The 12,987-nt window shown below is 33.8% G+C and overlaps 2 protein-coding genes across 2 annotated transcripts in view; both read left to right on the top strand.

The window, feature by feature from the left end:
• LOC134851802 (recQ-mediated genome instability protein 1-like) overlaps positions 1-12,987 on the top strand; it is a 234,447-nt gene that overhangs the window by 197,651 nt on the left and 23,809 nt on the right. The window lies entirely within an intron of this gene.
• Positions 3,804-4,528, top strand: LOC134851651 (dihydrofolate reductase-like). The gene has a single exon (XM_063867828.1). The coding sequence runs from the start codon at positions 3,806-3,808 to the stop codon at positions 4,376-4,378; it is 573 nt and encodes a 190-aa protein (XP_063723898.1). The 5' UTR covers positions 3,804-3,805; the 3' UTR covers positions 4,379-4,528.

The following is a 12,987-nucleotide window of genomic DNA, read 5'->3' as shown; positions in this document are numbered from 1 at the left end:
GTTTTCAGATTTTTGACCTTCAAAAAAACTTTATTAAATTCATTGGTTCACTAGAAAATATTTAGACTCTTAAACCGTTGTCGAGAATTGCGTGGATCAATTTAAAGTATGGAGGTATGGAGCCAAGAAATTTTTAAAATAGTAACTTTTTTCGCTATCGAAATCCAGGGTCGAGTTGGTTGAAATATGATCAGACTACAAGCAGATTACTTTTCCAAACCAAAAATGTATATAATTTTTTCTTCTGATGGGCAAAGCAACGTATCAGATTCAATCTGATAGTCCAATATTTGGTTGATTCAGGATCGAGCCAGTTAGTAAAACAAGATCCAACTGAAAAAGGATTACAAATGCATTCTGTTGGCAAGCTGTTAGAAATAGATTACTAGACTTTATCAGTTCACGTACTAAGTCAGAAATATAGCTAGCCATAAAAAACCATAAATAGTCAAATCAATCTATACACAGAAAGGCTGAGAGTCTTTTCAAAGATTTCACAGCAAAAAAAAAGCAATAGAGCGCTTTCGTAATGTTTTGCTCTCGTGTTTGAAAACAAATATCAAAAATTTTCAATATAAGATTTTTTGTTTGCGTTTTGATTTGTACTAAGGAAATCACAATTTTTAATTAACAGGAAGCGAAAATGCCAGAGACGTTAACTGCGACCTAGTTTTTAATCTTTATGTTATTGAATTACTCGGTTATCTTGTAAAATTAAAACTGATTTGATTAAGCAGCATTATGAGAAATTTGAATGATGGTTATTGTTATAAGGGTTGTAACTTTTTTTTGTTAAAGTTGTTGATCGAACACGATTGCTAATCAATGCTGAAATCATTATTAGTCTGCCCTTTTTCCGATCTTGATGCAATTTGAAGTTTTCTTCTTTGCGTTTCAGGGGTTAAACTTATCCTCATTATGTCAACATTCTTTTCGAAACTGTAGAATCTTTCCGGTTTGCCAGGTATCAAAACAGAAGGTCCGGTATCAAAATCAAAACAAAAAATAGAATGCATAATATGATTGTATAATAATTGATGATGAAAATTCGACACAAAAGTTAATACAACCATAAATTGTTTGTTACCTTGTGCCTAAAAATGTGAACTATATCCACGATAGATTTAAGGTTTTGGTTTTAAATTTTGAGAACCAGAAAAATTGTCTGTCTGCTTATTTTTTGGTGGCTTAATTCCGCAGAAAAGGTTTTTTTGGAAACTTCTTCTGCTTAGTATTGAGAGCTCCCTGTAAAATTTTTTCTGGTGAGGTTTTTTTCGTATTTTTGGGATTTGGTTGCTTTTTTGTGTTTTTGTTTTACAAAAACGATTTGAACATAAAAAGAATTCATAAAAATTAATCCAGTTTTGCATGTGTCTTTATGCGGTAGGAATTTAGTCCGCTTTTTGTTTTCACGCAAAATCAGTTACCATAAATAATGATTGGACTGTGCTGAAAGATATATCATATTAAAGTCCTTTCAGTCGTGATTCGAACCACATTTAAAGTTTTCCAAAAAGTTTTACCAGTGTTGAGAAAAACCGGTTTGAAACTTTTGTTTTTTCATCTTACTTCGAGCGAATAAATGAAGCAAACTGGCTTACAACAGCTAAATTATGCCTTATTTAAGACCTTAAAACTTAACTTTTAGCAAGTAAATTTAATTTTTGGAGTTTTTTAGCTCCATTCTGGGAACCAAAAACTTCGAAAAAATAGAATAATTTTATGCAAATTTTAAAGTGTTCAGAGTTTTCTTACTTTTGTTTTTCTAGTCAATTTTCTAAAAAATGATGATTGTGTCTTTTTTGCCTGTATTACTTCGAATGTCAAATATGCCTAAATTATAGTCTTACATGAGAAGTTTTTATCACACCACGCAGAAAAACTAATTAAAAAAACATCTTAGTTTTTTAATGACTATGGTCAGAACATTCTGTGGTACTTGTACAGTAACCGGCTATCCTTGTTTCAACTTGTTCTAAAAGGGAGAGTGAGATCTAACAGATTCTATGCTGCTATTGCTGTGATAACTGTTTTGCGTTATGTTGTGCTGTTGAGAAGTCAGTATTCTCCGTCATTTAATTAATTCTTGGAGGGGTTGTTACATCGATAATTTAAGGCCATCCTATATCTATAGAGGAAATGATCCTCTACAAGTAATTTTTGGTTAACTCGCCTTCTTGGCGTGTGCGTTCTCTGCGCCATTTCTGTGTTTGAATTGATCGCGTCCGTCCTTAAACCAGATTGAAAAAATTTTTTAGTTGATCCCAGGTACTGGCATAACTAACTATATCATTAAGCCATTCATGATCAGTTTCTGTTAGATGTGAGACCCAACTAGTAATTTATGGCTTTTGATATAACTGGCACCAGGGTCTGCGTCGGTTGATTTCTTTGACAGAACAAGGCAACCGAAATTGATGTATTTTTCTTATCTATGGTAATTAGATTTTTTTGTTTCGTGCTAATGATATGTGATGGAAACACTATCATCTGCAATTGGAAAAAACTGTTTCAAATCCAAAAATGACAAATGGCCGGTTGTTCCGCTTTATGTGTGTGCCGTCTTGACCTAAGTCGCGAAAGCTGCCGCCGATTTTTTCGGTCGCGAAAGTTAGTACATGCCAAAATTCCGGAAACATTCTAACTTAATCAAAATATTTTAAAACTTTTTACTCACTAATGTAAACTATCACACAAAAAACGTTCACTGCCAAATTTCTTGGTCACAGCTCGTTCTCAAAGTAACAATTTTCATATTGACTCTTCCTAGTGAATATGTTGTTTTTTTATTTTCAAGGGTAAAATGTCTTTTAAATTTTGCAGTATGAAGAAGTTTTGTTTTCATTGTTTCATTTAGAAGTTTTGTTTTCAGCAAATCTGAATTTTTTTTTCTAAATTTTCTCAACAAATTTTTAGACTCGACAACGGTGTTTCTGTTAGTTAGTTATTTAGTAGGTTTATTCTATCCGTTGTTTCATGATTTGATCTGGTGCTATTTAGATTTAGACTGATGCTACTGCTGCTGTAAACAATTTATAAGTCGTAGTATGCCCAAAGCTCATAGTTGTTCACTAATTCTTCAATTGTAATTACGAGGAAATGAGATATTGATCGTGAAGTGTTTTTTGTTCATAAAGTCATGCTGCAGTATTTAGAATTAAGCTCATATAACAAACAACAGTGCCTGTCTATGCTTATTAAAAGGTGTTATGTAGGAATGGTGTGCTGGTGTTATAAAATAAGTTCTATGCAATAGATTGCAAAGTATTTCGGAGACTTAAATTAGAGAGTGAAATATTCGTGTTTCCTTAATTGATTATTACGATCCGCATTTTGTTTTCTACTGCATGTTAAGTTGTGAAGAATAGCAAGTGTTTTTTGGTTTTGTATCATCTGGGTCCCCCTCAGGGTTTTGACTCCCCCCCCCCCCCCCCCTCCATTACCTAAAGGTCCCCTTTTTGGCACTTTTTACGACATCCAGCCGAATATATAATTTTGAAAAAAAAAATGAAATTTCCTATATCCGCCCTGAGCAGGAAATGAGGTTTTGATTGGGATGCGGGAAATTTTTGGGAGCCAGATATTAAACGTGAACAAGGATCCAGTACTGCCTGTCCAAAAAACGAAACTTCGAAATATTTTTAATGATTTCTTCGGATTTAATGAACGATGATGTTTTTGCAAAATGGGGACTCATTATTTAATATTCGTAAATGGACCACACTCGTGGAAAGCTAGGAAGATCCAAATTATTTATTTTTTACTCTCCCTAACGCGATTTTCACAAGTTTCTTTTGTAGATACCATGGCGCTGCCGAAATTGAACATCATCGTTGCAGCGTGCAAAGGAAATGGGATTGGAAATCAAGGTCGCCTGCCCTGGTTCCTGCCAGCTGAAATGAGGTACTTCCGGGAAGTGACACAAGAACGTCGTGAAGAACTCCTAAATACATGTGAACGAAACGCAGTCATCATGGGACGCAAAACTTATGAGTCGATTCCGGATAGATTCAAACCTCTGAAAAATAGATGGAATTTGATAGTTTCGAATACATTGACTCAAGATGATTTTAAAGAGCATTCTACGGACCAAATCGTTGTCGTTAAAAGCTTCAGTGAAGCTCTAGAGCGAATCGCAAAGAACGGGAAAATTGATAAAACATGGGTGATAGGCGGTAATGGCATTTATCAAGAAGCTATGAAGTTGCCACTTATTGAGTATATTTACTTCACAAGAATAGACGCGGAGTTTGCGTGTGATGTGTTTTTTCCAGAAATCGACAATAATTGTTTCGAAAAGATCAGAGAAAGTGAAGAGCACAACGAGAACAATTTGAATTACCGATTTTTGATCTATAAAAGAAAATCAGAAAAGTGATTTTTAATGAGACTAAAAGAACGATTAAGCGTATATTTGGATGATATTGTTATTGTCGTTTCGTAATCGAACGAGTATATTTGGATGATATTGTAATTGTCGTTTCATAATCGAACGATGAGATTTGAATTAATTTATTTTAAACCCTTCTGTTAGCTTCGTTTAAGAAGAAGTGATCCAAGTACTTAACTATCATAGGGGTCGCATATAATCTTTGCTTTATGTCGTATTTGAAATTTTCCCGCCTTGTTTTTGTGACAAATAAGCATTTCGAGTTCTTTTATATCTCATATTTTAATCTAAATTTTGACACAAAATTTTAATCTGCAATGTTTGCTTTTTCTGGTGATTTCTGTCGCATTTTGTAAACTTTTTTCTGAGATAAATTTTTCTGCGCAATCATTATTAGTGAAATGTTTTCGATATGACCTCGCTTCGAGGTATTAATCACATTTGTGCAGAAGAAAAATGTCCCATTTTTAGTTTTGCCTTCTGGAAAAGATTTTAACTGTACGACTGAAATTGTATTATAGAAAAATTTAAACCGTAGATAAAAGTTATGTGGAATAACTTAGAATAAAATAAGAGATTTAACAAAACCTCTAAATGGTTTTTACTAAAATCAGTATAGATAACAGAAATGTTGATTTTTTAAAACATTTAATAGTTAATCTAACCGAAAGTTTCGAAAAGCTCTGGATTTGAGGACTGTTCATGCACATTAACGCGCTATCGTTAAAGACGTGCTTGACCGCTAATAAATTGTTTCTGCTGCTGGTTATCACATTTTCTACTAGCTTGCAAGCTCTTTCAACTGTTGTTTAATCAACTCAATTTGATTTGCAAGTTTTCATTTTTCTTAATATGAAAACTTGCATGTAGAAAATCTTTTAATCTTTGGAAGATTAAACCCTGATTTGATTCAAGTCACTTTAGATGCAAGCAAGCTATCGAGCGATGAATTTTGGAAAAAAAATATCATTTTTGATTTTGTAAATTAGTTTGCGAGAACTGCATATTTTCAAACTAGCTATCCAGCGATGAAAAAATCTTTGAAAAATTTTCAGATGTTTCTAACAGAAAGTTTTAATTTGATCGATTTCACGCTCAAGCTCAAATTTCCATTTTCATTCCTTGTATGAATGTTTTTTTTTTTAAATGAAAGTTTTGGTAGATTTTTATGGCTGAAAAAATAAGGGTTTTCTAGCTATTTAAAGTTGTTGCGTCCAAAATTGCATTTAAGTTTTGATAGAATGTTTTTTGTTTGAGAAAAATGTTGTCAACCAACTATCAAGCGATGAAATTTTAAAACAAAAATAAAATTGTTTGGGTAGTTTGAATTGGTTGATGAAGTTGTAAAAATGTTATGAACAATATCGCGTTACATTGAATTTTTACGTTTGTTTTCATCGGGTGAATTGGCTTAGACACATTCTTCAAGCTTTTTAAAACTAACTGATCATGCTAAAAACTTTGATTTTTGTTTTCATGGCTTCAATAATTTAAAAAAAATAGTTTTCATAAGGAATCTCATCAAGCAATTAAATTGTTCATAGCTTGAATCAGTTTGCAAATCAATAATAAAACTTTCATCAGTTTGCAAAACATTGATAAAACTTTTAAATAATTCGATTCTTTTTTAAAGCTTGAATCGGTTCCCAAAAATAGAGGTTTTAGCCAAGCTTATCAATCGATCAAATTTTGAAATATTTCACTTTGTTTTTATAGCGATAATTAGTTCACAAAAACTGGAAAGTTTTCGAGCAGCGAAACTCGAAGTTCGACTCAATAGCCTTATCTCATAAAATTGCGAAGCGTGAAAGCTAGATTTTTGCTCTTGTAGAGTAAAAGGAAGAACGTTGTTGTATTGTTTGCTCGTTTTAGTTTTATTGTTTGCTCGTTACATAAATTTCGGAAACATGTTTTGAGGGCTCGTTTTCGACAGCTGGAGCTAATTGGCGAAAATTTTGACAACAAATCAGAGCTCAGTATTCGCAGATTAAAATTGCGAAGCGTGAAAGCTAGATTTTTGCTCTTGCAGAGTAAAAGGAAGAACGTTGTTGTATTGTTTGCTCGTTTTTAGAAAATTAGGGAACAAGGTCAGGTGAGATTTTGGCGGGTAATATCTTGCCTTGAAGTTGATTCAAGTTGATCTCGTATGAAGCGCTAACTTTTCCCGCTTATGTTGATCTCGCGGTTTTGAAATGCATAATATATTTATAATGTGGCTTTATCCTTTGCGATTTGTTACCTGCAAAGTTAGTGTGGATGTCTTCAATTTGTCATATTCCAAACTATTAATAGCAAAATTGAGTCTATTTGTATTTGGTGCTGAATCGCATTGGCAATTTGGTAGCATATGTAGCTGCTTTATTCGTGACTAGTGTTTGTCGGTTGTTAACCTCGAGTGGCTGAGGGGATAGTGCGTGAGACTCAAAATCTCTTGATTACAGAAGGTCGCAGATTCGAAACCTACACAGTTTTTGCTAATTCGAGGCTTATTTCTACTTTTTCTTATTTAACTTGATAGAGCTGCTTTTTGGTCGTGTTCTCGCCTCTGTTTGTTAAATTTGGCGTTTATTTGGATTGATCAGATCATCAATTATATACAACATTATCCTAATGTGATTGCACAGGAGCAGTTCAACAGTGCCGAAGTACAACACTGTCAAAAAAAAAGAGTTCAACAATGCCGAAAATGAAAAAATTGTTCAATAGTGCCGATTTTTTTTGTTCAAAAGTTCCGAAAATTGAAAATACTCATCAGAAAGCGTGAACTATTGTTTTTAATGCATCTATACTAAGATTGCTTTAATTTCAAGATTGCTTCAATGCAGTATTCGCTCCCGCTTCGGTTTTATTCTTCTCGCTTAGGTTTTTGGATCAAAACCCAAAAATTCGGATAAAGTCGCCCAATTTTTTTGTTTTTGTTCCAGATGTTATGCCCATTTTCACAATTGGTGGCTGGCTTATCATTAAAATTCCTCATTTAATGGATATGGTCAATTGAGCCAAGTTTTTTTTTGAAATATTCAAAACCATCATAAATTTCAATTGATGTGCGTGTTAATTATTCTGACCGGGCTGATAGGCTATACGACAAAGTAAACAATCGTTGAATTTCTTCGCCATTTTTTGTATGCTCATATTCAGTTGCTAAATGAAACTTTGAACTTTTTTGAAAACCGCTTAACAGTAGAAAAAAAGGACAGCCCAAAGGCTGAGCTTCGCAAACTGCTGCAGTAAATCCATATCGTAATCAGTCAAAAAAATGTGGAAAGTTATTTTCCAATTTTTTTGCATGGCATTGCCCGAATATTTAAAATGAATATGCAAGGTTCTTTAGACTTGAAAGAAAAGCAAAACGAAAGGATTTTTTTTTTGTTTTCCAATAAACCAAACATCGTATAGTTTTCAGCAAATGGCTCTGGCGCAGTTCTGAAGCTATCGCAATCGGTAGCTTTTCTATTAAAAACCTGGTTGGTATAAAAACTGCCCAGAATCTGTTTTTTTTTCGAGACAAGACTGCTTTTTGGCTAAAGTTTTGCGCCACGAAATGAAAAAAAAAAATGTCTGACATTATTTGCGGTATCCCAGGTAGCTATTTTTGGCGATAGATTCATAGAGAGTTTCGAATTTTCTGAAAATTTGGAATTAGATTCGGCATTTCCCGGAATTTTTTTCGACCACATCTACATAAATTTCGGAAACATGTTTCGAGGGCTCGTTTTCGACAGCTGGAGCTAATTGGCGAAAATTTTGACAACAAATCAGCTCAGTATTCGCAGAATTTAGGCGATAAAATCAGTCAGTTTTTGACAGTTTGCAGTTCGTTGATTGATTGATATTTTGAGCGCATTCGGTCCTTCGCGCGTGATATTAGCCCCTTTGAGCAATTGCCAAGGGTGGGTCGTTTTCTCACATTTTATAGGCCAAATTAAGTTATATAAGTAATTGTGGGATCGCATGAAAGCGCTGCTTGTTGTGACTGTTTCTAATGCACAAAATTTCTCTCATTGTCTAGCGGAAAGCAAGTTAAAAATGTCTTTTTTGCAATGATTAGTGTATATTCTGTATATTTTATTCGATATATAAATTGAGTTGCCAGAATGGAAGTTTGCATAATCGTTGAAAAATGGTTATTCCGCATGCGGCCTCAGAAAGTACTTAATCACGAACTAGGAAAATTCCCTCTATTCACAAGATTGGTTGAAAAGGATTGGCCCCCAAACCCCCTTGCCCAAATTCGGAATCCCATTTTAAAGAAAGTTCTCCCCTGCCCATTCTGAGGATAAGTCACAAAAGTCCTGAGAACGGAAGTGTGAAAATTTTCGACGTTCCTTCTTAAAATGGTCCCGTCTCATTTTTCAAATTACTATGTCTAGTTTTTCCGGAAAATGGGCTCCTTGTCTTTTTTGTTTTACAAAAGATTTATTAAGATTGTGATCTAGAAAAGTTTTACGTCATCTAAACAAAAATCAAAAAACATCCTTTGTTGAAAATATCCCGCTTCGGATGACATTTTTGGTTGCAACTTATTTTATATAAAATCTATTGCAACCGGGTACAAATTTTTAGCACCGCCTGCAAGGGTTTTTTGCTTTGTTTGATTTTAATCATTCAGTTATTGTAAGACTGTACTAACTTTGCCATTATATTGACTTATTTTTAAATATAATAGGCACTTTTTGACTGAAAACACTTTGTTTGATGCTTTTTTAGCTCAGCTGCTTCTTCGGCCTTGTCGACCAGGCTAGAACATTTTTATCAAAGTGACTGTTTTAAGTTCTAATAAATAATGTTTAGAATTTCTTCATAACCCAACTTTTCTACGCTCATCTTCAAAACACTATTGTCAAAGTCTTAATTTGGTGCATAATTTGTTATGGTAGTTTCTTTGTACGCAAATTTAATAAAATTCTACACAAACTTGATATGTTTCGTAGTATGAAATTTTTTATAGATTTTTTCATTTTGTTCCCAAATTATCATCTTAGATACGATTTTTGATGGGTAGTTATTTGGTGATGATGAAACAACCTCATCACTATTTTAGTTACTGGGATTATTTATTTGAGATGCGTTGAGTTGAATTTAAAAAATCTTTTTTATCTGAAAAGGTTAATTATCTTGATTAATTTGGCCTTTCTCATTTTCTTTTGATTTTCAATTATGGTGATAAACCTGTGCCTGATATTGAATCAGGAGACCCAGACTTGAAAAGATAACACTTGAAACTTTCTGTCTTTTTTTTCAAAATAAAGTTAGTTGATCTTTTAAAAGCTAAGTTTGATTGGACAATACATCTTTCTGTTTACACCTTAGTGAAATTCTTTTTTCATCTGATGAATTTTTTCCATTTCGATGAAATTGTTTTCGTACCTATGGGTCAATTTTCCCGGCATATGGGTATTTTCTTAACTATTTGATATACTTGCAGCTTTTGCTAATATTAAGCCGTACCCCTTTTTGCAACATTGGCTCTACAAACTCAAGGGGCCTTTGGCGTTGATGTTACTAAATCTGAGTCGAAATTTTTGGTCTCAATGAGTGCTCTTGTTTGAGGCTAGTCATAAGTGAACGCCTCTTTGAGTAAAATTTGTAATGCCGTTTTTCCCGCAATTTGAGCTTAATACAAGTTCATTTTTCGGAAAGAAAGGAAAGTTATGCTTCTCAATTAGGAAAATAGAATTGATGCGAGAAAATTTGATCGGCTTTTAGTTTCAAAAAAGAATTCGTTTTTCAGAATTTTAAGCGGATGAAAAAATTACATATGACCCCAAGTTGCTAAAATTCCGTTTTATTTTAAAAAGTATGAATCGTAGAAGAATATGGTTTCATGTTTTTCGACCTTTTATCAATATTCTGTTGCATATGTTTTCTCGGTTCATTTTACCACTTAAGTTTTCAAGAATCATTTCAAGAAACTGTCTTGCTCACGTTAGTTGTAAAATCGTTTTGATCAAATGAACGATTTCTGAAGCAAGTGTTGAATTATAGTTAAAAACTAACTATACATTCAAAACAATGCCGAAAAACATCCATGTAAAATATAATTTTAAAATTTGCAAAGTGGAGCAAACAAGTGCAAATAATGATGAAATAATGATAAAGAAAAGAATATATTTGATCGGGGTGGTTTTTTTAGTCAGACCCATTCTCAAAAGTTTTTCTCTCGAAGGATCGATCCCTGAATCTTCGTAGTCCCAGAAAGAGCGCGCTCGCCACTAGACTATCCTCTTTTAAAGCTGACTGTGAAACGCTCAGTATTAGACAAACCTGACACTTTGAAGAGAGCTGTGATATTTTGATGCTGAAAGTTAAGTGCGCATTATTTACGCGTGGAGAATTATCCCACACCACAAAATTGTTCCAAATTCAATAGAGGCAGGCTAATTGGTCTGATCAATTCCATACGCGATTGTCAATATTCAGCTTAAAATTTATTGTTTATCAATATGTCCTTAACCAAAAATTATTCGAGACGACTTTGTGGACAGTCGGAACATTCAGTGCTTTGCCCTGATACGAGCATTCTTTTTAAATTAAAGATACGCAGTAAGGAATTAAATGCACAACTTTTGTAATTTAAAGTAAGGTGATGCGATTTCATAGCTCAGATTATGCATTAATCTTTATGATATAACATCATTTCCGGATCAACCATACAAAATCCCCCCAAATCGTTTATGGGGGGAGAAAGTATGGATTTTTGGGATACAAATTTAAATATGACCTAGATTTATTGAAACTTAACAGTTATATTAGAGAAAATTGATTTAAAACACATAAGTTAAATTAATTACTAGCATTCAAATTCATGGAAATTTTGAAAACCAATTTTATTTGTGCGTTTGTTCAAATTGCGTACTTTATACAGAATTAATTTTTTTTTAAATATGGCTGGGGAGAACAATCTACGGTTGGTCACTTAGGGTGGAGATTGTATGGTTGATCCTTATTTTCAAAACTATCTACAGAATGGATTCTTTATACAGAATTGGTTTTCAAAATCAATACGTGGCTAAGGGTGACATTCTACGGTTGGTCATCTAGGGCGGAAATTATACGGATGATTTTTATATCCATCTTTGTGCGTCGTTTGATGCGCGAAAATTTTTTTGTGTGCCTCTGTGTGTTATGAGGGGAAGGTGGACGTAAAATTTTTCAATTAGTTTTGAATTAAAAAAATTCAGCTTGAGGATTTTCTGCTCAGATATTTTCGGCTTTGTCACCGCTTGGTTCATTTTGTTCCGATGCTCGTTTGCATCCTATTGTTTGGGCATGTTTTTGTTACAACTATCTTCATTCATTTCTTAGATCTAGTTGTATCGCAAGTGGTGCGAAGCTCAGCTTCGCCTCTGTGTACAGAATTAGTTTTCAAAAATAACACGTGGCTTGGGGGATATTCTGCGGTCGGTCACTTCAGCGCGGAGACTACGGTTGATTTTCTATATTTTCTATATTGAAGCGATTACCATTCGAGTTTCATAGTAGAAAATTTTCCAGCAATTTCAAATCGTCACCGCACCGAAACAAACTTAGTTGTTTGGATTCCGTGTTTTGTCGATATGATGTTATTATGGACATGAAAACCACTTGTTTTGTCGTATAATTTGGTGTTATAGAAACTACCTTAATAATAAACCAACCACCATGTTGTTCAAAGTCTTCTGCGGCAGTCAAAAGTAAGTTTTTCTCAGTTGCTTTAACTTACTGTTGGCTTATAGAAAAGCTTATTTAGGTTTGCGTTTTTTTTCGGTTCCACAAAATGGAATGCAAATGCCCAGTTACAGTCTGACTGTTAGTTATGATGGTTTCTTTTTCATTAGCAGACGTTGTTCGGATTAGACTCGTCTGTCTATAGGCCTAGGGACGTTATAATTTTACCGCCCATGGTCACAAGTCTGTGATTAAGGTAGGGAGGGATTCTTAAGGCAGTAAAAAGTGGGTTCTTAAGGCAGTAAAAAGCTGCGATTGGTGCGATTAAAACATCGGACAAAACGGGTGAAATGGTGATGTACAAGCAGCCAGGTAAACTTCTATAAACCGGTTGTATTCAGACCGGAATTGTGTGCGCTTGCATCGGGTCCATATGAAAAAGGTTTGTTAAGATAGGTCGACTTTTGGGTCGGAATGCAAATAATGTTTGATAGTGGGTGAGCTTTTCTGCAAGAAATATGATTTCTTGATCATTGCGATATTGTTTTAAAAAATCTTTGTTTTCAGTAAAAACGAGAGTGAAAACTTGCTTACACTTGCGAAGCTAGTGTATTAGTAAGAACCTTTTTTTTCCAACCTAAGTCGCAAATATTGGTGCGGCATCCCAAATGGTAAGGCACTTTTACAGCTTTTTGACTGCATTTAATTCATCAAATGAACCGAAAAAAGCTATTTGTTTCAAACAACATCACAATAATAAAAACTCGATTTCAGACATTTTCTAACTCAATATATCTTGCAGCTTTTTGAAATGCATAATTTATACATAATGTGGCTTTATGCTTTGCGATTTTTTACATGCAAAGTCAGTGTGGATGCCTTCAGTTAGTTTTATTCCAAATTATTAATTGCAAAAGTGATTCTATTTGTATTTGGTGCTGAATCGC

The sequence above is a fragment of the Symsagittifera roscoffensis genome, chromosome 7 (assembly GCF_963678635.1).
Source record: "Symsagittifera roscoffensis chromosome 7, txSymRosc1.1, whole genome shotgun sequence".
NCBI lineage: Eukaryota > Metazoa > Xenacoelomorpha > Acoela > Convolutidae > Symsagittifera > Symsagittifera roscoffensis.
This window is presented reverse-complemented; position numbering and strand designations above follow the sequence as displayed.